Source organism: Argentina silus, assembly GCF_951799395.1.
Source record: "Argentina silus genome assembly, chromosome: 3".
Classification (NCBI taxonomy): domain Eukaryota; kingdom Metazoa; phylum Chordata; class Actinopteri; order Argentiniformes; family Argentinidae; genus Argentina; species Argentina silus.
Window position 1 is genome coordinate 16,128,754 of NC_139657.1, and position 24,951 is coordinate 16,153,704.

The following is a 24,951-nucleotide window of genomic DNA, read 5'->3' on the forward strand; positions in this document are numbered from 1 at the left end:
CTGTTTCACCATAAAACTGAAAGAATTAGAACAAAATAACTTTATTCTTTGAGAAAAGCTTAAAGGTGCCCTTACTGATGTTGATAGCCAATCAATCAGTAAGTGTTCATTTAGGAATATTTTGTGGAAAATAACTATTGACAAAACCATATTCAACAAGCTCTCTCTCTCCATCTCCTTCAAATTGTTCTTGTGCATGATCAACATCGTGCGCTGTCTGCTACATGTTCCTATATGCCCTTCCCTTCCCTTCCCTCCCACCCACCCAGATCAATCAGAAAAGCTTGAGATTACTGGCAATTAGAGTATACTGTACCTCGGCAGTGTGTTTAAACATTCTTGTCACAAGTATATCACAAAAACCTTACCCTCTGAAATGCTCCCTTAGTGACCAGGTGTATCCCATAATATATACTCTAGCAGACGAATAAGCACACAGAAACCATAGAAACGGGGGGGTTGGGTGGCGTCCTAGTCAGATTTGTCCTTCTTCTTTGGTGTAACTTTGCTAGCCACTGCTGACCCTACCGCCCCAACTCCTCCCGTCACCACGGAGACACTGCCCTTGACCAATCCCACACCGGCGGCCGGAACGCTTGTGACTGCTGTCTTGGTGAGTTCATAGCTCTTGCAGCCGACCCAGGCCACTCCCCCCAGTGTGGCACCCACGGCGCCTCTGGTCATGTTGAAGAGACCGCCACCGACCCTCCAGATCACACCTGCCTCTGTCTTTGGGTGGTCCTTTTCCAGGTCTGATAGAAAGAGGAGGGGAGGGTAGGGGTGGGAGAGAGAGAGGAGAGAGAGAGAGAGAAAGAGAGGGGGAAGGATAAGGAGGGGGAAAGAGGGAGACAGAGAAAGAGACAGAACAGTGAAGAGAGAGAGAGTAGACATTAATCATTAGACATACAGTAATATGCGTCTGTACCTGAGAGTTGCCTGGGAGACTTTCCATCACTCTTCTTCTTGACAGAGAAAAACAAAGGCAGGTGACCTTTCCAGTCCCTCAGAGGAACAAACAGGACTACCACGTCATTCTACTGTACACATCCACTGCCTTTCTTTCCTCACCAGGTTTTTATAAATGGTCCCTCAGAGTAAAAGTTCTCAACACAGAGATTAATGTTTCATATCACTTGTTTACTTATGGAAGTAAGTATGAATTATTCACTGAATTACTTATAGAGGTCTTGGGAAATGTTAAATTGGTCCTTGACTGCATCGCTCATTGAATTACATATTCCTGGTTTGATACATAGTAAAGCTTAGTTACCGTAGGCCTACATCTACTCTTTATGATGATAGGGATTCACTGAACTTAAAGTTCATACTGTTTCCATAGATCTAATTGCTAAACCATCTGGATTGTGATCATGAAGGTGCAGACATTTTTCTCGGCACAGTATAAAACAGCCGTGGGCACATTCATTGAAACTGCCACCCAAAGTAGCTTACAAGTGAAACATAGCTCAAAATCGCTGACATGGATAACAATGGACATCCGTGGTTGTTTCCACTGTTGACTTTGAGATTGAGCTCAACACCACAACACTAGAATGACTCTATGTGAGTCATAGGTTTTAAAATGTGGGATCAAATATTTATAAAAAGCTTTTACACAACACCTCAGGAGAAAATAGGGAGGAAGGGAGGGAGAAAGAAAGAGCTTGTAGGGAGGAAAAGAGGAGGAGGGGGTGGAAGGAGAGAGAGGCAGATGGAGAGAGAAGGAGACAGAGGGAAGGAAAGAGAGAGAGAGATAGAGATAGGTCCTTGAACTTATATTAGCACTCTCCAAAGTGTGTACCATGCTAATAAATGTCCTAAACGTTTACCATAGTCATTTTCATTGTTTGATTAATGCATCACCATTTTTGGGCGAATCCAGTCTGTGACTTCATTGTGCAGTAAATAGGCCTTAACGACACCCCTCCCTCTTCTCTCTCTCACCCCAACTCTCTCCATTTCCTCAATATAGTACACATTCCTCCCAGCCTGGATGATAAAGTGGTCCCTGTCACATCCTTACATGATTTGACATGGTGATATATATTCTCTCCTCTCAAACCAAGCAGAACATCGAGATGACAGGTTTGTATGCCATCCCAGCCCCTTTCACCCCACCCGCCTTCTTGTTGCTTGACAACACATGCATTCGCTAATGTACTTAGTTAGGGTGAGTGGGAGAGAGAGTTAGAGACACTTAACTCAAGCCAAGGTCGAGTTTTTCACATCAAGCCTTTTTACACAGTGACAGACAGTACAGTAGCTGTCTTTACTGGACCCATTACAATGTGTCTTCCTCCACTGCAAGGGCAAAGACCAATCAGACAGGGACTGTCACTGGCAACATTCAGATGACAAGCTCCTCGACCTGAAAGTTCAGCATATTAGCCTGGTTGTCCCAGATCTGTTTGTGCTTTTAGCCGACTCTTAACTTTCATTGACGTGCCAAACAATTTGCAATGACAAAGATAGTAATAGAATAATAATAGAATAGTTGGCGAATAACACAAACAGATCTGAGGAGAGCCGGCTATAAGCATATCAGGATTAAGCCTATAGACTACCTATCCCTTTGACCAATCATCCCCTTTCTGAGGATCATCTGCTGGTGAACTAACAAGTAGCCTGTATTGCCTGTTTCAACAATAAATCAATTAAGATACTGTATATACTATATGTAGGCCTAGCAATGCAAGCATCATGACATAGTAGTCTATTAAGTGTTCCTAGTGTGTTGGCAGGTACCATATTATATGTTTAAGACTTCTTTATCAGAGGCTGAGAAGCCCCTGCACCTCCTACTCATGCTGTCTCCATCGTCGTGTCAAACTGCATCTCTGAATAGGAGTGTATTCTTAGCCACAGCAGAAGATATACTGTAAAGTCCTTTCTGGTGACGGTCCTTAAACACTGAAGCTTCTTCTTATCAGAGAAAATGAAGCCCCCCGAGTCTACAATTAACCCTAAGCCCCCAATCTGGTCGATAAATGAGTCGATCTGATCAATAAAGGAATGTTTAAGTAGCTCCATCTTGCCCTGTGGTAACATCTCCAGGTGTTAGTTAGTCCCACACCCAAAATGACTTTCAAAATACTGCATCACTAAAAAAACAAGTTTCAAGCGAGTTGATTTTCTATTCCAAAGTGAGTTGTGAAATTAGGTTGCACTGTACCCTTTACTGTATCTTCTCAGGTGAAACTCTAAAGATGGAGGGACACACATTAAACAATCTCCTTTTTTCAACTGGCATCCCTTTGAAACCCAGAGCTTTTGAAGAAAGGTTCAGTTTCCGTTCCATTGAGGATTCCAATAAAGCTGCATCCTTACTGTCGGTTCACCATGGGAGGACACAGTACAGGCCACTGAACGAAGGGATCTTTGAAGGGGCAGATTACCTCTCTGCTGTCTCCTGAACAGAGAGCCAAATAGGCTTTTCTCTCTATATGTTATTCAGAGACATTCTCTAAAACGATCCATAGTTTCTTATTACCAAGAACCCCTCTCAAGAGAGCAGTATTATCACTGAGGGAGGTATAGTAGATGCTTGCCATAAATAATAATCACATAAAAAGAAAAAATACAATAAACCATAAACCTATTAAAGGGTATCATCATATTATATCTGCATGGTAGTTCAACTGTAACACAGAGCTCAGCATAGCATCCTCAGGGCTGATCCAGGCTCTGCTGACTGTGAGGGAATCAGAGGTAGAGAGAGAGAGAGAGACAGAGAGAGAGAGTGAGGTGAAGAGAGAGTGTGTGTGAGAGAGAGTGAAAGGGAGGGAGGGAGGGAGGGAGAGGGTGAAAGGGGGGGAGAGAGAGAGAGATGGAGAGAGAGAGTCTGCAGCACCAGTGTAGCTCCCTGTGAGGGACCAGGAGGTAGTCAGCAACTGCAGCGTACAGTAGTGTCTCCCAGGCGGACCATTAGCCACTGGGTTTAATGTGAGCTGATGAGTGGACAGGGAGCTGCTGGTGGTAGCATGTCCCTTCTTCCTGCTGTTTGATGGGATGCATGGGTAACTTCTACAGTAAGCCCTGGAGACTTCTACAGTAATCACATCTCCAACCTAGAAACGTACTTCCCCTTTGCATAGTAAGCACTTCATAACTGCTTAATGGGAATCTTTTCTCAGTCTGGCGCTCGCTCTGCTTGGTTAGGGATAGGTGGTTGACTGGTTGTGCTATTATGCATACATTTTTCAGTACATATGGCCCCAGCGGGAATCGAACCCACAACCTAAGCGTTGTTAGCGCCGTGCTCTACCAACTGAGCCACAGAGGGAATAATTAGAATGACAAAAACAGTCATAGGATAATAACACAAACAGATATGGGGCGACCAGGCTATCAGCATATAGGGATAAGTCTATAGACCAATCCCTTTGACCAATCATTCTGGTTATCCTGCTGCTTGCTGGGATGCATGACTTCTACAGTAATCACATCTCCAACCTAGAAACGTACTTCCCCTTTGCATAGTAAGCACTTCTTAACTGCTTAATGGGAATCTTTTCTCCTAGTCTGACTGTCGTAGTCTGGCACTCGCTCTGCTTACTAAAGGGGACAGGTGGTTGTCCCAGATCTGTTTGTGCTTTTAGCCAACTTCTAACACTTGCTCTGCCTACTAAAGAGGAGACTGTAGAGACAACCACAGACCCGCTCTACCATATAGGCCTAGTCTACTGTGCTGAGAGCACACTGTGATGAAAACAAATCATTCATTCTAGACAGGCACACATGCAGCTTAAAATGTTAACCAGGACTTTGTTGTTTGTCTTGGTCGCTGTATAGAACACAGATATGGATTGCTTTCCTGAGCCTTTGGTTTCCGTGTGTTTAAGTGACTATGACTTGATGCTTCACTGAACACTAATCAACCACCAACCGACGGTCTAATTTCTCTCTCCTGCAGCCTCATATGGATGTTCTGTGATTAGACCTCGGTATTTAGCCCTTTCACAACAAACAAAAGAGCTTAGTGCTCAACAACGGTTGGACAACGGTTGGGGGAAATGACAGCTGAGTCTCCCTCAAATCAATGTTAGACAGGCAGGCCTCAAGGGTAAACAAACATTTCTCTGTGAGAACAAGGCCAAAAACAGCAGAAAATCCCCCTCAGAGTCTTAGTCAGTGTTAATTTCATCAATGAAATTAATGATGAAAATATTCGTCAAACATCTATTTTTCTGTGGCAAAAGACAAGACGATAACTGACTAAATAGACCCCGAAAAAAAATACTACGCGAAAATCACTTTTTTGAAGACTAAAATGAGACGAGACACAATTATCTCTGTGACTAAAATCAGACTAATTGGATAAGAGTTTTTGGAGAGAGGTGTTATTTGCTTGGTCCAACCAAAAGCATGCATGACATTATACTCATAGCAGAACTGTGAGACTTTCTCATTGCAACGTTGTAATGTTGTTATTGGTGGAAAATGAATACACAGGTCATTTGCAAGTCATGACTACCCCCATCTCTGCCCAGCAGACTTTCTTCAAACTGGAGAAAAAACCCCCATCATTGACGCTTTTTCAGAAGAAAAAGAGGCTACTTATCATGTTGATTCAAACAAGCCCGAATGAAGTTTCCATGGGATAAGAAAGCTTTTGCACCCATGGATTTACAGGGGAAATTACGACCAACCTCAAGACAATCAATGAATCTTCACGTTTGAGAGGGGCGGTTAGTTTGTGCAATGTGCTGCACATATCATATCTACAAATCACCTTTGGTAAAGAAATAAGCACCAATTTTGTGATCAATATCAGCGAATCTGCGCAGTGCCTTGCTGAGGCTGATCCTCTCGAATGCAGAGCTTGTTTTTGCATTGATTAGGCCAACTGCCCTTTGTTTGCCATGTACAGGGTGTGAGTTTTAATCTACTGCAGAGTAATTATTCTGCTAATTTGACTCTTGGGAAGAGAAGCAATAGGATGTTATGCAGAAAAATATGTTCGTAGCACAAGCTACATGTTTGCGCACATGGAAGTCAGTGATTTATGTTAACTATGGGTTCATGAGGCAATAAATGGCATATGACTAAAATGAATAGACATTAAGTCGTCAAAAACGGCCCATAGTTTTCATCATTTGGACAATAACTACACAAAATCATTATTAAAATAACAAAAACATGACTAAAATGTAGGGCTATTTTAGTCAAAATGACTAAGACTAGATTCAATCTATAAAAGGATACCAAAATTAACACTGGTCTTAGTGTGGTGATAATAAAATAAACTATCTGTCTGATATAGATGTTCACTACCTGTAAAGGTTTGCAGAAACATATCAAAAACAGTCATTTACTAGGCTGAGATGTCTTCAAGGCATTCAATTGTAAATTATAGGGTTAACAAAGTAAATACCAGATGCCTTGCTTATGGATTAACTGAATTGGTTATCTTTAATACTATATTTTAGAGTAGACTTAAACCCAGCAAAAAAGCGCACATAAAGTATGTTGCAACTGAGGTAACGACTAGGACTTGTTACTGTGCTCACAATTGGTTGACTGATTTATTTCTGCTCTTGTCATTCATGCCTGTTTTACTTCAAATTTCTGTTTATCAAAATTGCTTTTGTCACCAGCCTCCTCCTGCCCCATGTGCCCTCAGAGCACAAGCTTAATTTTGGGGAAGGAGAGAGGAAGGATAGGAGAGGAAGGGGAGCATTTGCTCCCCTCAGCCTATTGAAACCCCAGTCCCTCAGTCTTAATCAGTGAAGTCCTCAGAAAGACAAGGCAGCTCTGAGGTGATGACTCTAGCCGGTGTGAACTCAGAACTCCTCCACACATCATATCCGCACTGCAATTAAAAGCTAGCTGGAAGCAATTTGATCTGGCAAGTGGTAATTATGCTTTTCTCACTCCATACCCTCTGAGCAGTGCTGTTACACTAAGAACTCTCCCTATTTTCGGCTTAGCTTAGCCTTCCCACTGCTTCATGTGCATCACTGGATCTTCTGATGCATGGCCAGACCCTGTTTTGCTGCTGCTATTTGCCTCACAGACCTGATAGGGTTTATACCGGATTGCATACTTTATTTATGGGACATTACATTTTTACTTGCTCCACGCACACTGGAGAAAAACAAACTCTCAGCATAGGCTTAGCAATGAATTTTGAGTTCAGCAGCTCATTGTAATGTTGCCTAAGACACATCCTTCAATATTTTATTGACATATACACAAACACACACACAAACACACACACACACACACACACACACACACACACAGACACAGGTCCATAAGTCAGCTGTAATATCTGCGGGCAAAGCAGAGGATCGTCAACGAGCTTTGCTGACAGGCGGTGTCCGTGCCTGTACTGCTAACAGATGAACACAGTGAGAGAGTCCCTCCAGACCGCAGTGCCACAGAGCCACTGGGCCGGTCTGCCAGTCAGCAGTCTGTCTGCCTGGGGATAAACAGACAGGGTGATAGAGGCGTGTACAACCATCAGGTAAACAGCTTGGGCAATGGAGTCATGTACAAACACCAGCTAAAACCAATCTCATATCAGCCTTGTTATTTACCCCCCATGACTCAACAAGTGACCCACTGACTACTGATTATTACTCCCACTCCAAACCGCTCAGAGCCTCTGCAGATATCTCCACTACAATAAACTCACAACTTCTCAAGAATAGCCAACACATCAGATGGTAACACTTTATATAATGTTGTTCTTACAGTATGCCTGTGTTATAACGCTGTAACTATCCATGACGTTCTCTCCCTCTCTTCTTCTACCTGATAGTCTCTCCACCCCTACACTCCAATTATTTATCATAACAGTTAATTACTGTTTAATTACTGTGTGTGCGTGTGCCTGTTAACATTTTCAATTTGTGAATTCCTTGTTTTGCCACTATTGAGTTGTTGATGCAGCAGACTCTGTCTTCAGGTTTTACACCCCGAACCTACACTCCCTGTGCCTGTTACCAGGCAACTACCAATATTCTCAAGAAAAAGAGACAAAACATCACTCACCCTGTCACTCAGCTACAATCTGTTATTCACAGCCATGCTATAGACTTAAAATAGTAAGACCTACAGTATTATTCAAAACAAACCTATAAACTTAAATGAGTAAGATCCTCACCACAATACAGTATTGTAGTGTTACAGTATTCATCCTGAAGATTGTCTTCCTCACAGGCCTCTTGAATTATTTATCTTCCACAGCCCATCCTTAAAGAATCTCCCTGTTTAACGACTTCAGAAGACAGACACAAAAGAATAACACTCTCCCCTTCCCTTACCTTCCCTTCTGGGGAAAAAAACACTTTGCTCTTTCCAACAGGAGACTTAAAGATCAAGGCAATTTCTACAGTCATGAATAAAATGTCACTTTGTCTTCTGATACATGCCACAGAACTATGACATTCAATGGTCTGACGAAAAGGTTAAGATATTCTCAGATATGTAGCTCATAAGTTAGGGACCAAATTAAGGGGCTATCACTCCAAAGAGCCATATCCCTGTCAGCAGAGTAATGACAGCCCAGATCTGGCCCACGTCAGTTTTCTACTGGCATCCGCATATGGCCGAGGTACAACTTTGTTCCCCGCAGGGCTCTTCCTGCCATTCCTGAGCTTTATCTTCGCCAGCATGTGGATGTGTCCCAGGTACGACTTTGTTCTCCAGTACTGGCCCAGCACACTGCATGGGCTACTCCATCACAAAGGACCAGAGAAGTGGGAAGAGGACAGGAGCCAGGAATAAAGCATTGTTCTCCCTCAGTACACTCACAGGCCTAGATATGCTAAAACCAAACATGGAGGGATTGTAAATGATATCTATTACAGACAGAATATGGTACAAGGCCTGTTCAGCAATGGAAATCATGTGTGGTGAACTATTGTGAAAATACAAGACTGCAGGCTATTGCTTGAAGAACCATCACCAGTATCAGAGTACATGAATGCATAGACCTCTGAGCCTAACCCAATAATAGGGACTAGGAACTACTGTACAGTATAAGAATAGGAACTACAACTTCTAGCTTACCACAGTGTTCCCTTTCTTTTTGTTCATCGATCCAAAGTACAGTAACTAAACCTCCAAATAATGTAAAGGCATTGTAAAGGCAACAAAATCAGACACTGTGTGCTGGACACAACATGTCTCTAACAGAATACATTCTGGGGGATCGTTTCTGCAGACCAAGACTGGCTATACCAGTGTTCGACCTCCTGTGGTGCTGTAAATTATGTGAATTGCAAGATACGACACTAAGATTAGAGTTCATGGAGTACATGCCTCTACCACCCCGCCCTTATGCGGCGTTCGGCCTTTCGTATTTACCTGCCAGTATAGCTAGATAACACGTTCACACAGAACATATTCTTTGGTCTGCAGAAACAATACCCCCGAATGTATTAATTTGGAGACTGGGTTGGCTGGACAACAAACTAAAAGCAATATCTACTCACTCAATAAAAGACAAAAATAGAGCTGCAGTGTACAGTATAAGCCTTTTAGCCCAGCCACAAAAAACTGGCATTTCGCCACATTTTCTTAGAGGATTACGAATATCCACTCATGCAATTAAGCTTTTGGCCAACATTAGATTTTGCCTCAAATTCAATATGGTGGCTAAAATCCAATATGGCTGCCATAATACCATTGAATTAAGGTTTTATCATCTATAAATGTATAAAATATATGATAAAATACAATTTTCAGAGTTGTGTTATGCTCATACAGACTATTTTGGTACAATTTAACTTATCTGTGAAACTAATATGGCCGCTATAATGATCTTAAATACCTCTGCATGAGTACGGGTTGCCTTTGTGTGTTCACAATTGAGTTCCATTCCTCATACCCAAGCTGGCCCACAGCAAGTTGCCAACTCTCACCCACATTTGGACCGGGTCTGGCCCATATAATACTTTCCGTTTCCAGCACTCAGCCATATGTGCCCCACAAGACCAGATCCGGCCCGTAATTGTTTGCTGACTGGGTCATAATCGACTGAGAAAACTTTGGCGGGGCGAAATGCCAGTTTTTCCGTGGCTGGGCCCTGTCAACTTGGGATATTGCGTCCTAAAAAAATGGCCTAGTTGGACATAAAGTAGATCCTATTTGACAGGGGAGCTTGTGTCTGTTGTCTTTAGGCTGCCAATTATGTCTGCAGGTAAATTTGTCCTCCTCTGAAAGCAGGGAGTCAGTCTGATATCTCAGTTCGCTGGGTGGTAAAACCATAGGCTCATCTAGACTTGAAAACCAAACAATAGAGTAATCAACGTCAAACACAAGCATCTTGTCAACCTGCAACCTTCAAACCACAATATCTCATCACGACTGCACATGCATTTTATGACACCTATTTATAGGTTCCAGCCAGGTGAGTTTGTGTGTGATTTAATTCCCCCTGGTCTGTGCCTGTCCAGCCTGCCTGGTTACAGCCCTGCTCCCGCTGACACTCACACACACTCTCACTCTCACACACACACACACACACACACACACACACACACACACACACACACACACACACACACACACACACACACACACACACAGACAGACAGACAGATAGACAATCAGGGTGAAGAATAAGGCTGGGTTTCTGCAGCCTCTGACAGGACCCAATCCCTCTTCCTCATCTGCAGGGATTTATGGTATAAAATCAAGTTTTCAGCACCTGCCTACTACCCTGCCTCTCACGTCAGTGTTGGTGCTTTGGGGTTTTTTAAGAGAGACATCCATCCTCTGAGCCGTTAGCTGTTTCTCAGGCAGCCAGATGTCTGAGGGCTGTGTGTGTGTGTGTGTGTATGTGTGTGTATGTATGTGTGTCTTCTGTAATGGCAGGGAGCGATGGCCACTCAGCCACAGTTGATAGGATATATGACACATTTGGATGGTTAGCTAGCCATGTGAGAGGGGGAAAGACCAAATTGGAGATTAGATCTGACACAGTGGATGTGGCGACAGCTGAGGTAGGCTGTGGCGTGACCAGACAGGCAGGATACTGTAGAAGGGGGCTGATGATACTTGGCTTGGATGTGAGGGTGTGTGTGTCTGTGTATGTAGGGTTGTGCGGGAGTGTCTGTCTGTCTGTCCATCTTTGTCTGTGTGTGTGTGTGTGTGTGTGTGTGTGTGTGTGTGTGTGCGTGTGTGTGGAGAGAGGCTTCTTCTCTCCCCCCTGGCTGCAGTCTCTCTGTCTGGTCACAATCTATTAGCAGAGAAATGACGGCCCAGATCTGGCTCTGTTTTTCACCGGCATTCGGATGTGGCCCAGGTACAATTTTGTTCCCCGGGCCAGAAGTGGGGTCAGCTCTGTCTGCCATTCCTGAGCCTTATCTTTGCCATAGAAAAGCCACACCTTGGCCAGCATGTGGATGTGGCCCAGGTACGACTTTGCTTTACAGTACTGGTCAACCACACTCAGACCAAAGATGGCCCAGTTATGGACCATGTCAGGTCTACATTCCTCATACCAGAGCTGGCCCATAGCAAATTGCCAACTCCCACCCAGGGCTGGCCCACCGCATTCGGACCAGGTCTGTCCCATATAATACTTGTCATTTTCAGCATTGAGTATTACGTGCCACCACAACACCAATCTGGCCTGCAATTGTCTGCTGACTGGAGCAGTGACTAGGGAGATGTGATGATTATGTATAATGTGTAAAATCTTATGTAACATCTAATAGCAGACAGCTTGCTTTTATCATGCCGAGAACAAAGGCTCATCTTCAGCAAAGATATTAATGGGCTAATTTAAAAAAAGACATACTTATCGACGTGTCACAGACTGAAAATGGGGCACACTTAGCCTAGCCTATGTGGCATAACATGTATATTCAATTTACACTCAATAATGCATGAAGTTTCAATTGCAAGGTGACTGGTGAAAACTGTTCTCAATAATTCCATACAGAGAGAGACAAGCCAGCCATGTGGTGTTGTGTTGGCCTTGGGGCTGGCAGACAAAGCTGTTCACTCATCTAAGGCTGAGCCAAAGCTCTCCCATCCACTGTGTCCTTGTGCTACAGCCATATGGCTAAAAAAATGAGGATTCACATTGAAACGGAAAGGGAACATAACTTAAAGCAACTTTTTTCCCCCTCAAAAGTTGGTTATAATGTTTGTATTAAGCTTAGATTTCTTTAGTTTAGCATCTTCCACTAATCCCCTGGTCTGGTCCCTTAAAACAAAATAGGGCCTTAAGCACTAAGTTACTATTTTCTCTCTCAACCATTGATTTATTTGTTTAATATACCCACACTTGAGGAGACTTTTGGGTGTGTGACTTGAATCTCTGAGTGACTGAGTCAGCTAATAGCAACAGAGAGGTTAAATACTGTATACACTCCCATTGGTCTCTGCTGTCCTTCTGCTGTCCTTCTGCTGCCACTGACACATAGTACATTAATAACACAGGCTAAGTTACATTAGCTTCTCTGTCATCTCCCAAAACTGTGGCTACTAGCCTACAGTACATGCGCATTCCTCAAATCTACAGATTTAATCTTCCCTCCTATTTCTCTCCATTGCCCTTCACAGGCTATCTTACATTAGCTTCTGTGTCCTTCTCCACCTCTGTGGCTGCTAGGGCTGCACAATATATTGATATCGCAATATGAACATGTGCAATATCCATAGAGCTAGAAGCTGCAATTTTGCCCTTTCTTTGATACTCACTTGATAAAAGAAAAAATGTGCTTGAGATGTGCTTGACTCGTACATTCACTAGATTTGGTGAACTCTTCTGTCCTCTGCTTTGACACTTGTTTTCAACCATGTCAAATGGAAATATCGTGCAGCCCTAGTGGCTGCTAGCCTAACTTGTATTCCTCAAATCTGCAGGTTAAATCTACACTACCATTTAACTTTGCTTGCTCCTGTCACATGGTAGGACCAACTAAGTAAGTTACATTAGCCTCTCTGTCATATTCCACCTCTGGGTGCAAGTCTGTGTATTCCTCAGCCCAACACCTGGGACACTAATGCTCACTTCACTTGGTTGATAAATAGTTACAGGGCAACAACAGAAGGGGAAATATCACACCCTGATTTGACATGACTTATATTGCTCTGGCTGTGAGGCTGACAAAATCCTAACTCATGCCTATATTTTTGTCTACTGTATCCACGAAAGGCAACTAGGGTGTAAGAGAGAAAATAGGGGAGAGAGATGGCAGAAAGAGATGGTAGAGAGAGACGGTAGAGAAAGAGAGAGAGAGAGAGAGAGAGAGAGAGAGATGGTAGAGACAGAGAGAGAGATGGCAGAGACAGAGACAGAGAGAGAGAGACAGAGAGAGAGAGAGAGAGATGGTAGAGACAGAGAGAGAGAGATGGCAGAGACAGAGACAGAGAGAGAGAGAGAGATGGTAGAGACAGAGAGAGAGATGGCAGAGACAGAGACAGAGAGAGAGAGAGAGAGAGAGAGAGAGAGAGAGAGAGAGAGAGAGAGAGAGAGAGAGAGTATAAAGTAATGAGGTGTCATAATTTACCAGTACAGATGGCCAGTCGGCAGCTTGCTGATTTTCACGGGTGATTTTCAAGAAAGGTGGCAGAGAGAGAGACTGTCACTCCTTTGAAAACACCAAGAGAGAGGAGACTTCTCTCCAACCTGTCATTCACACACACATTATCTCTCTGTGCCTTTTGTCAGCATGTAGCTGATAAAAGGAAATAGCACTGTTGGGAGGAAATCATTGGGAGTGAAAAACCACAACACAACTTCAACAGAAACAGCCTACTTTTCTTAATCTGAAATGGTTCCTATTTGACAAGTAGACATTTCCATTCTTTTCCTCTCTAGTTTCTTCAATAAGACAGCAAACTGCTTCTTCAAAAAGACAGCAAAATTATGTTGTTTACATCATTTTTTCAGACGCCTTGTGGCATCTGTGTGTACCGTCTGACAGGCTTCCCCACAGAAGGATTTAACACAGAGAGACATGAGGAAGAAAAAAAACGGGGGAAAAAAGGGAAAGACGTCTTCAGTAAAACACTGTTATGCCAAATGTGATACAGACACTGTGATACAAACATCAAACGACTATCATTGTCTTCTCTGTTCCATAGCGAGATAATAAACCTGGCACCGTTGTATATGTTACTATTCTGTACCATAATATCCTTCTCTGATACTATAGGCTACATTCACACATATCAGTAGCTTCTGTAGCCAAATCAAGCCAACACTAGGCTATGCGCCAATCTTGCATATACAGTGTGTGCATGGGTGAGAGATGTGATAGGACAGATGTCCCAACAGAATGCTGACAACTCTGTATAAAACCCATGATGACAGCAGCAGGTCCTTTCTTTTTCCTTTTTTTCTACATGACTTATCCATACTTTATTATGGAGACTAGCCATGGTTTACAGTGCTGCTTTCCTGACTGATCCAAAAGCAGCTGGTAGATAAAGCCCACATGCTACTGCTGCTGATGGTGAAAAGCAGATCTGATCCCATTGCAGCTAGACCAACAGACCAATGATATTGATGGTGAAAAGTAGACTGCTGCACTGTCAATATATTCAATCCACACTGACTACTGATGTAAAAGGTCAAAAGTATAGCATAATGATTAATGGTCAGTGATGAACTACGCTAATGGTCTTCCCTTCACCCTCCCAACAGCAGGCTTTAGCCTCTCAGCATGGTAGTGCATTTTACAGCCAGACATATTTGCACTGGGCTGTCATGCACTGAGGTGACACAAATTGAAGATGAGACCTTCCTGGCAACAGACAAACAAACAGAAGGACATGGAGAGAGAAGACTGTTCCAGACAAGACCAGCTCCAAGGAGGGCCATCGGCAATTCCCCCCCAACGTGCCCCCGTAAAATCATTCGAGTATCTCCTCAACATATGTGAATGAGCAAATCCACACAGCTCTGATGCTCATGAACATAACACATCATTTTCTTCTCCAAGAAGGTATAGCTGCTGTGGTTCTTGATTGTCAAAGGATTTTCTACTTCTCTCATGTCTCTCTGCAATGTACACAGATGCTTTGCTAAGTTAAATCAGATAAATACCCTTACTTGTTAGATCTCTGTGATGTAGTTCATCTGACGTAACCCAGTTTCAAGTCAAATATTCCAAAAACAGCTGCCGTTTGTCAGTTAGTGAGCAGCACAAAGAATAACAGAGATGGTAACAGTAGGAAATTTGGTTTTAAGTTGGTAGATAGACACTGTAGTCTTAGCCTACTTTGCTAATGCTGGGATATTTTGCCTGGATATTGTCTTGTTATCCACCATATTGGGGAGCTGCTCGGCGTTTCCCCAGGACTGTGGAGAGGCAGTCCAGGTGAGACCGACGGGTGAGGTCAGGGGAAAAATTGTACACAGGGTCACCTCAGAGTGTTTCAAAGGATGCGCCATAGTCACATAGGTCTGTGGGCAGACCTCAGTTTTTATATTACACCTAATTGTTAATGTAGCCTATAACAGACTCACCAGAAATGGCCAAGTCCTGACGTAGAGGTTAACAAAAACAAAATCTCCATCAGTCATTATGCACACATTTTACCGTGGCTGACTGCCCACAAAAGTATCATGGAATATCAAAGGACATTAATGCTTTCCTCTAAAATGGAGTGGTTATGTTGTCTAAGGCACTGAAGCTCTTGTGGTGATCAGTTGCATACATGTTACAGAGCCTATCCACAGTTTTAGATATTGTCATATCTTTTGTCAAACATTATTGCCCCCCCCCCCCCCCCCAATGCCCCCTTGCTGAGTATGTTCTGGCACTGGCCCTGGTTCCAGATGGCGTCCATGCGCTGCTGCATTACTGTCACAGAATCACAGGCTCTGACAATAACACACAGAGTCGATGGAGTACAGCCTCAGGGGCTGAAATATGTATTCTCTCTGTGCGCTCTGTTTGCTTTGAGAGAGAGAGTGTGAGTGTGAGTGTGAGTGTGAGTATGAGTATGAGTGTGAGTGTGTGAGGGAGTGTGAGTGTGTGTGTTCTCCTGCTCTGTGTTCCTGCTCATTAAACACAGAAGGGTCTCATCTCCTCCTGACTCCTCACTGGGGGGGGTTGTGGGTGGGGAGTGCTGTGAGGCTGCTGGGGTCTGTGATTGTGTCAGATGAACTGGAGACTGAGGTAGACTGTGTACAAAATCAACCCCGGAATAACACACTCAAAGACAAAAAAATAAATCCTCTTTCACAACAACCCTGTCTCTCAATTACCGACAGTAAATTACAGCAGGATTGCTGATATGATAGTTTTAATGACCTATGAAAATTGTCATTATAATGATCAGAAATGACATCAACTCATCCAAACCACTGGATGAGGGGGGGGTGGAGGTGGTACAAAACTGGATGCCTCAGATAATTACTGACACAGTAGACTGGAGCTGGGAGGTACGGTACTAATCAAAAGCAAGGCAGGGACACAGGTGGACAGCATGTTGGGAACAACACAGACACACACACACATACATACACACATACACACAGACACTCACACGGCTGGCTGCCTGTGAGCCCAGCAAGCTGACACTTCATCCATCACAGTTACACACCACATCACACTCCTGCCCTGATGTGCACTGGATCTGTCAGCATGATGGAGCAGCCAACGCTGCACCAGCAAACAGGACAGGACCAGCAAAAAAAAAGTCGATAAAACTTTCATTTAATCCTATTAATAACTTGTAACAGATGGGAGTCTTAGCGATACCCTTCAGGAACAACTTTGCAAGAAGTTCATGATGACAACAGGCCTTGTTCTCAAGTTGGACTGCTGTTATGAGCCACATTGCAGCTGTGTTACACTTGTCTCCCACTGAGGAGATGTGCGTCAACTCAATCTGTGATAAAGCTACACAGCCTTGTCCCAAGTTCCCTAATGTCCTTTCCTAGTTCCTTTACTTACTTTCCATTGGAATGCACTGGCTGCCCATTGATCACCTGCAAACTCACTGCCAACTGAGACACACAGTTCTCAATAACTAGCACACTGTATCAAACGCATGACACTGTACTACAGATTGCTTCTGGGGGGCCACTGAATGGCGATTTAGCCTACTATGTGTTTGACAACAGCCTGTAAGGCATTTTTTTTGTAACTTGTATCCTGTTTGAGTCATGACTACACAGATTTGTACTGGGTCTTAGATTGCCTCTCAGCTGAAGCTTGGTAAATTGAGAGCTGCTAAAGTAGAAAATCAGTTTCACTCTCTCTTCTCCTCCCAAGGAAGACTTACAACATACTGTTGAGGCATTTCAGATATGGCAGGCAGGAACAGAGAAAAATATCATCAAAATGTTGGCTACATGAGTAGCCTAGCTTTGTAGCCTAGCTTTGTGAGGTTCCAGAAGCTAAATATATTGTACTCAAGTTTCCGTTACAGTGAATATAGAGTTATCAATGTACATTAAGCCCTTACCTATATAGTAACACAGCTATCACCATGGTAACTGAAATGTCTTTATTAAGGCGAACCTCAGATATAGGCCTATCACCCACCAACATTGGTCAAAATACATCCAATATTGTGGTGGCAATCATCACAGCTATTTTCAGCCCTTGAACGAAAATAGTGTTTGCCTCTTTATTTCCAGAGAGCACATTAACATAACATAGGCCTAGTTGCTTTGTAGTGTCCATAAAAATGGCATCAAAAAGAGAGGCATAAAAAGACTTTTTAGAGGGAGGATGAAGGCTGGTTATTTTTATATTCTCTTTCATGTTTTCTTAATGTAGTGTACTGACAGCTACATGGTTTCCTTCCGCATGTGGGACGAGGATGTAGTACTTTTCATTGAGGTGAATCTCAATTGTTATTCCCCAGGTCCTTGTGTCCTCTCTCCTCGTCTCCTTCTCAAAACGCATTGAGGGAGGTGGTCTGAATTGAAGTCTCCGTTGAATGACTAATGGGATATTGGGAGGACAGTGAGGAAAGCATCTGTGTGAATACCGTACCCTATGCAGAAGCAAATATGGAATAATGATGAGGTAGTTTATCATAATATTCCTAATTTACATAAACTGTCCAGGAAAAATGAATGATCTCATTATCCTGAGACAGATAGCAATAACCTTATATATCACAGTAGCTCATGTTGTTTGCACTAGCATACATTACATGATTGTTATGCCGGAAAATGTAATTTAGCATTTAGTCAGACCATTCAGGCTTGAGGACAGGACATGTGTAAAACAATGACTAAACCCCCCTTATCACTTGAAGTCTACATGAACCAGGCACATCACAGATAAAACCTTGCATATGGTTTCACTGCCACCTGCTGTTAAAAAGGTAGGCCAATGTTATCTCACATCAAATGATGAAACAAGAGTCAAGAAACGACTAGCCATGTCTTGGGCCTTAATTGAAGGAGAGAGAGGCCACGGTTAGTTTTTATCTGCAGTATGATATTTTGAATGAAACTGTTATTTACTTCTGAGAGAGATTGAGCAGCCATAGTAAGGGCAACACTTGAAATAGCTGTGTAGTAGGCCTATAAAAAGCTGTCCCTCTGCTGGCCACTAGACTATACTGCACCATTAGAAACCCTCAAACACCCATGATAACAGTTAGGCCTTATAGGCTCAATACTGAAAGAAAGAACATAACAGACGACGCATGATTATTTGTCTCTTTCCAAGCTGCTGATTAAGTTCCTTCCACTGCAAATACAAGCTTCTGTCAAAGCCATTCAAGTGGACACTAGTTCACGAAAGCTATCATCACCAACTCTACAATGTAGCCGAGTTCATCCACTGTGAGAGAGGGATCATTGAAACTGTTCCATATGCAATGTATAACACGGTTAGGGTTAGGTTTATTCATATTGTGACTGTTAACTTAAACTTAGAGCTTCATGCAAAAAAAGCTTGTCCACTGGTACTGTTCATACAACGGACCCACCAAGACAACACTCCACAAATGTGGAAATCTTTCTTAAGTCATTTGTAATTTGAACCGACATCGAACTGATTTGTACCAATCTGTAAAACAAGGAGATCTTCTTACCCTCTGGTGGTTCTTCACGTAGATATGGTGGGATCTCCTCGTTGTTAGAGTCGACTGGTGATGATGAGCTACCTTCCTCCACCACCTCATGTTCTTCGCTAGGGACCTGCAAGACAAAGTGGGGGAGTAATATTATTTTCTTGACCCTTTTCGGTCCCACTTTATGTAGCATATTATACAAACCATGTATTCATATTCTGTAGGTAGGAACAGCACAATTAATACATAGGCCTACTTAGAACTGATAGAAACGGAAACTTCTACAACTGACTGTACCTGTTTGTGGTTGAGTGCATAGAGAAATCTATGAAATTGAAACAAACAGGTACTGTAAGTACCAGGCCTGTTAAAATGATCAGTTAAGTGCCTGTTATGTGTATCTCTCTACACTGTAAACACTGTGTCTATGCTATTTCAATAATACTATGTACATTCATCGGATATAGAAGACAATTACTGTTAAGAGGAACCAACATGTGTAACATAGTTTGGATGAGGACAGGGATTCGTACAAAGACATAATATTGCAGTAGTATGGTGAGTAGGGCAGGGAATTAAAATCTGCATTTAGATAATTGTAAGAAACAAGCTTCATGAAGATCAGTATGTATCAGTACAGGAGTTTGTCCTATAGCTACTTATAGGGAAGTAATTCATCGTTCATTATAAAGCAAGCAGTGATGAATAGAGCTGAGGATGGCAAAGCAAAAATAATCCTATTACACTGAATCCCACTCCTCATTCTCCAGACAATAGACAGACACAGCACGAATGATGTCAACGAGTCTGTAATGTATCACATGTCTGCAACCACATAGAAACTAACACAGCGACGTGTTGTGCAATATGTCAGTGTCTTCGTTATGAAAACAGTTTCTTGTTTTTACTTAACGAGCATCACCAGCTAGAACGCAAGGGGGAGGGACTCGAAAGATGAAGCTCGAAGTACGCTGTACAATTTTTTGTGTGGATGACACCATCATTTGTACAATAAAAATGTCTGCCATAAAATTGCAACAAAGACTGGTGTTTCCATATATTGAATTAACGCGAACCTTACAGGTTTATGAATATGAGTAAACGTAAACCTGCGACTGTAACACAAAAACAAATGCACCCTCGACTCACCTTCATCGTTGGAGCTCGCACTGAGAAAGCTATGTTCTCTTGGCGAACACTGAAAACCCCGTCACACAAGTGCAAAAGACTAATCAATGTTGAACATAAAAAGCAACAGATGTGAAAATGATCAGGCAGTGAGAATGAGAGTTATATGTTGTACGATTTTGCAGTGTTTTGCTGTCAAAATGTAACAGGAAGTGACGTTTGGGATGTTTACTGAATACCTTTTTTAAGATGTAAGGGTTATATTCGGTCGCAAGGGGGCAGCAGAGAATCTTAAAGAGGTCAACTGGTACAGTGAAAGTTGTTCTTGAATAAAGTATGCCTAACAGGCGTAACAGGCGAGTCAAGGCTATTCAATCAAACCAGCAAACACGTCTGTGAGTTCCATGACACGTCTGAAAATCCTTCTTGGTTTGGAACAAAGCATGTTGATATGAGGTTGATTTTGCAATACAGTAAGCTTCATTCAATTTATGCCATAACAAATTATTCAGGACAATACCAATGTTTACCCTTGACATTCACACCTAATTTTTATGAATACATTTTCCAATGTCAGTGACATGGCTTTCGATATAGTCTTATGAGCTTAATTTAACCAGAATTCTGTTTCCTATTCACTTTGTTTCATCAGATCATTGGTCAGATGGAATTCTACTTCCATGTCACATCAGATGGTTCCATTTCACTTCAGAACCAGAATTCTGGCTCCAGAATAAGATCAACTCTATGTAACACCTGACTGGACTACACCTGGCATAATGCTCATCATCTTAGTTGTTTAATTGAAGTAATGAGCATTATGAAACTGGACTCTGCTGAACATGTTCTACCAGTCAGTGGTGGCCAGTGCAGTGCTGTATGCGGTGGTATGCTGGGGGGGGCAGCATCAAGAAAGGTGACACCAAGAGGCTGAGCAAGCTGATTAGGAAAGCTGGTTCTGTCCTCTGTGTCATCCCTTGGATACTGTGGAGGAGGTGGCCAATAGGAGGATGAGGACCAAACTCTTGGCCATCATGGATCCCTCCCATCCCCTGCATGACACTGTGGCAGAGCAGAGAAGCTCCTTTAGCAACAGATTACTGCAACCACTTTGCACTAAGGAGTGCTGTCGGAGATCTTTTCTGCCTGCCGCAATAATACTGTACAACTCGTCTTCCAGCTGGCTCGATTGGGGTGACCAGAGTCAGGCTGGGGGATGTTAAATCATACTGGACTGTTCTTACTGTATATAATGTTTCAGATGTTTCTATTTTATTCTATTATTCTTTTGACTTTATTTTGTTGTTGTTGTTTGTGATGTAAGCTGCTGTAACGCCTTCCCTCGGGGATAAATAAAGTACTATCTATCTATCTATCTATCTATCTATCTATCTATCTATCTATCTAGCTATCTATCTATCTATCTATCTATTTATCTATCTATCTATCTATCTATCTATCTATCTATCTATCTATCTATCTATCTATTAGGCCTACAATAATAGGGTATGACCTGTATACTGATTTTAACTGAATCGGGCCCTTATACTATTTCCTTTCTATAATATTCCAATGTCAGTGACCTAGGTTTTGTATTCCTAGGCTTATTAGGCTCACAGACCACACTGTGCTGTGAATGGAGGACTATTATGGACTGTGGTGGAAAGAGGGGATTAATAATGACAGTACTGTATATGGGTGGAGAGTGAGAAGATTCCTTCGTATTGGGTCAGGTTAACATAGCTTTGAACCAGCCAGAATTCTGGTTCCCTTTCACTTTGTTTCATCAGATCCTTGATCAGATGGAATTCTGCTTCCATGTCACATCATTTCATCAGATTGTATTCACTCCAGAATTCTTGAGTGGGTCTCAGAAGTAAACTGTAAAACATGAATGATAATAATCAAATATATGGGGTGATTCCCCTGCCTCAAACAATGTGCCAAATCGTCCAGTTAGCTAATGGATCAAGGTAATCTAATTAGGCATTTGGAGAGATAATTTGCCCTCACATAAAACCTAACAACATCTGTTATTGCTTTCCAGCCCTCTGTATCCCAGTCATTCTTTGAAATGAAGTCTTTATAGCCAAATTTTGCAAATAAGGATTTTGACTGTATGACTCTTCCTTTATGGTGAGATACTTAAGACTGTTTACTGTAGGCCTAATAGAATGTGATATAATGTGTAAATGAGTAGCCTAATAATTCAAGCATTGAAGGGAATAATAAAATAAATAAAAACAATACAATTTATCATTTTATTTCAGTAGGCCTATACAAGTTTGTGTGCCCTCCAGGTAGGCCTTGTATTGGGGTTATTATAGGTGGTGATCTAGAGTGTGAGGTGTTTACACATACGTTGACAGGGATAGGTTAAAATGCGACTAAAGACTTCTAAAAATAACGGTCTTTTCCAAATTAATTCACTTCGAGTTTTACGTCAAGCCGAGCGGATTAGTTCCGTTTGCGTAGTGGCAGAATGGTGAGAATGCAGCACCAAGGAACATGTCTTCTCTTATCAAGGCGCATCATTTACGACTGTTTTATGGAAATAAGTGAGGCCGTGGGATTATTTTATCTCTAAGAATATACACAACTGGTTTTGAAATTTGAATCATGGGTCAAATCCAGGACGGTGGACATGAGGATGTGGTGGAACTATCAGATATTCATGGACTGTACACAGCTTTCATGAAACAATGTCCCAGCGGAGCTTTATATCTTCATGAATTTAGGAGTCTGTTCGGAGTTGAGAGTACGTCGGAGGAAGAGTGTCTGTATATGGAGAGAATATTCCGATCATTTGACACAAATCGGGTTTGTAGGCCTACTGTATGCGTTTCTGTTGGCGGCAGACACCATAACGTTAATATCTTGTCTTGCCTACTAAATGAGGCTTCATGTTCATCCTTTTTTTTTTTCTGACTATTTGAATTTCTCGTGCAAATGACACCCTCATAATTATGAAATGATATTTATGTTTTCAGGATAATGTGTTAGACTTTATGGAATTCGTGGCGGCGGTGCACCTCGTGCTTCGAGGGAAGCTCGATGACAGGTTGAAGTGGTCTTTCAAAGTCTTTGACAGGGATGAAAATGGAAAACTAGACTGGCATGAAGTGACGCACATTATAAGGGTAAGAGATATATGAATAATTATTTAGGCCTATTGAAGAGTAGCTATACTGTTGTCATTCACTCAAGCGTCCCTTTCACGCATTTGTTTATATATATTGTTTTCAGATAATTTCCAAAATCAAGAAAAAGGACATGACACCCAATGACGTGACACGTGACATGACACCCAATGACGTTTGTGAGAGAATCTTTGAACTTGTCGACCAAAATAGAGATGGTAACTTTTCACTTGTTAACCCTCTATTAGTTATAAAGTAGGCCTATAGATTGTTGTTCATACTAAATACAAGCCTTTTTTCTATGTTCAAATCCAATAATTTACTACACCTTTAAGACCTTATTCATTAGTCAATGGCCAGTGTTGACCGTACATTAAAAGGCATTAAGGTCAGTTTACTTATCGAGATGCTCTGACTTGAATGAGATTAAAGGTTTACTTGTATTACTTCTGTAGCTTGTGGCTTTGTTCCATTCATTGTATTGGCGAACTGGGACCAGTATAGTGAATCTAGAACTTATTGACAATACGTTCATTAGTCCTTTGGTTAAACAGTGGCTACAGAGTATATACAATAGGTACTACTGTTCCTCTGCTTAGAGCTTGTTCTCCTGGCCTACTGTTCCACTGCTTGGGCTTAACTTAGTACACTAAAGTTGCAAGCTTATGATAAAAGCTTGACAGCAATTTTAAGAGTGCGAAGATTCCACAGGCTAATTAAAAAGCCACAACCATACACGTATAGACATGTTACCATATTAAGTGTGCATAAACACTTGCAACTGTACATGCATTGGAATCTTTGAATGGAGGTATAAATGGGGTGTGAGAATGGACTTACATTCTGGTGATGGTGTGCTTATCTTGGTCCTTAGGTCAGATTTCATTAGCTGAGTTCATGGAGGGGGCACAGAGAGATGCTTGGATCATGGACCTGCTTAAGCTGGACGTGAACGTAAGTGGATGGTTCAAGGAACACTGGCTGAAAAAAAGATGAATCCCAGAGAGAATACATTGAAGTGGGGAATATTGCACATTGTGTGTGTGTGTTTGTGTGTGTGAAGACGGGATTTGGATATCTGCTCTTTTGAGTACAGAGAAACCCAACAGTGTTGGAGCTCTAAACAGCTTTACCTTTTTCATGTGTCAATACAAGAGTCTCTGTTTCCGATGGACACCATTTGGAGATGGAATACTATGATGATTATGTTTTAAAAGTACACTCAGTGTTTGAATGGGTTGGATCTGAATGTTCTTGTTTTGATTGCTATCAACTGTCATATAGTATTTATGTTGGATAGAATGTTATCTTTGAGTGATAAAAAGCAGAGTTAAGAGTTAAGATGTGCGAATATGAGGGGATTACACCTGTGAAGTGTTTGTTTTTTTCTGTTCATTTTTCTGTAGGCTATCATTCTGTGTTTAAAATCGTTATTCTCAATGTAGAATGGGATAAGAGAACACAGCAATAAGGCTATAGGCCTCCTGGTGTACTTATTGGTCCATCTGTTACAAGGGAAACTCATCTTCTCCCAACTACCACCCCAGATAACACATAACTCAGTTGAGAAAAGGGCAGTGCAGGGCAGTGCTCCAGGGGATTGTGGGGTTAAGTGCCTTGGGACTTAACCCTAAGGGCATAATATGAGGAGAGAACACAGTACCTGGAATCTGAAACCAGCAGAACCCCAGTTCACTCCCCCCCTTTTTGTGCCATGGCCTGGGAT

The 24,951-nt window shown here is 42.2% G+C and overlaps 2 protein-coding genes across 2 annotated transcripts; one reads left to right on the top strand and one right to left on the bottom strand.

Moving 5' to 3' along the window:
* Positions 1 to 288: 288 nt before the first annotated feature.
* LOC310801708 (transmembrane protein 263) lies at positions 289 to 20,241 on the bottom strand. The gene is made up of 3 exons (XM_083665794.1): positions 20,107 to 20,241; positions 18,979 to 19,084; positions 289 to 752 (listed from the first exon to the last, which is right to left on the bottom strand). The coding sequence occupies exons 1-3, from the start codon at positions 20,110 to 20,112 to the stop codon at positions 472 to 474; spliced, it is 393 nt and encodes a 130-aa protein (XP_083521920.1). The 5' UTR covers positions 20,113 to 20,241; the 3' UTR covers positions 289 to 471.
* A 2,463-nt stretch (positions 20,242 to 22,704) lies between these two features.
* Positions 22,705 to 24,221, top strand: guca1g (guanylate cyclase activator 1g; the record flags this gene model as incomplete). The annotated part of the gene is made up of 4 exons (XM_083666473.1): positions 22,705 to 22,905; positions 23,076 to 23,225; positions 23,332 to 23,443; positions 24,100 to 24,221. The coding sequence occupies 4 exons, from the start codon at positions 22,705 to 22,707 to the stop codon at positions 24,219 to 24,221; spliced, it is 585 nt and encodes a 194-aa protein (XP_083522599.1).
* Between the last annotated feature and the right edge of the window lie 730 nt (positions 24,222 to 24,951).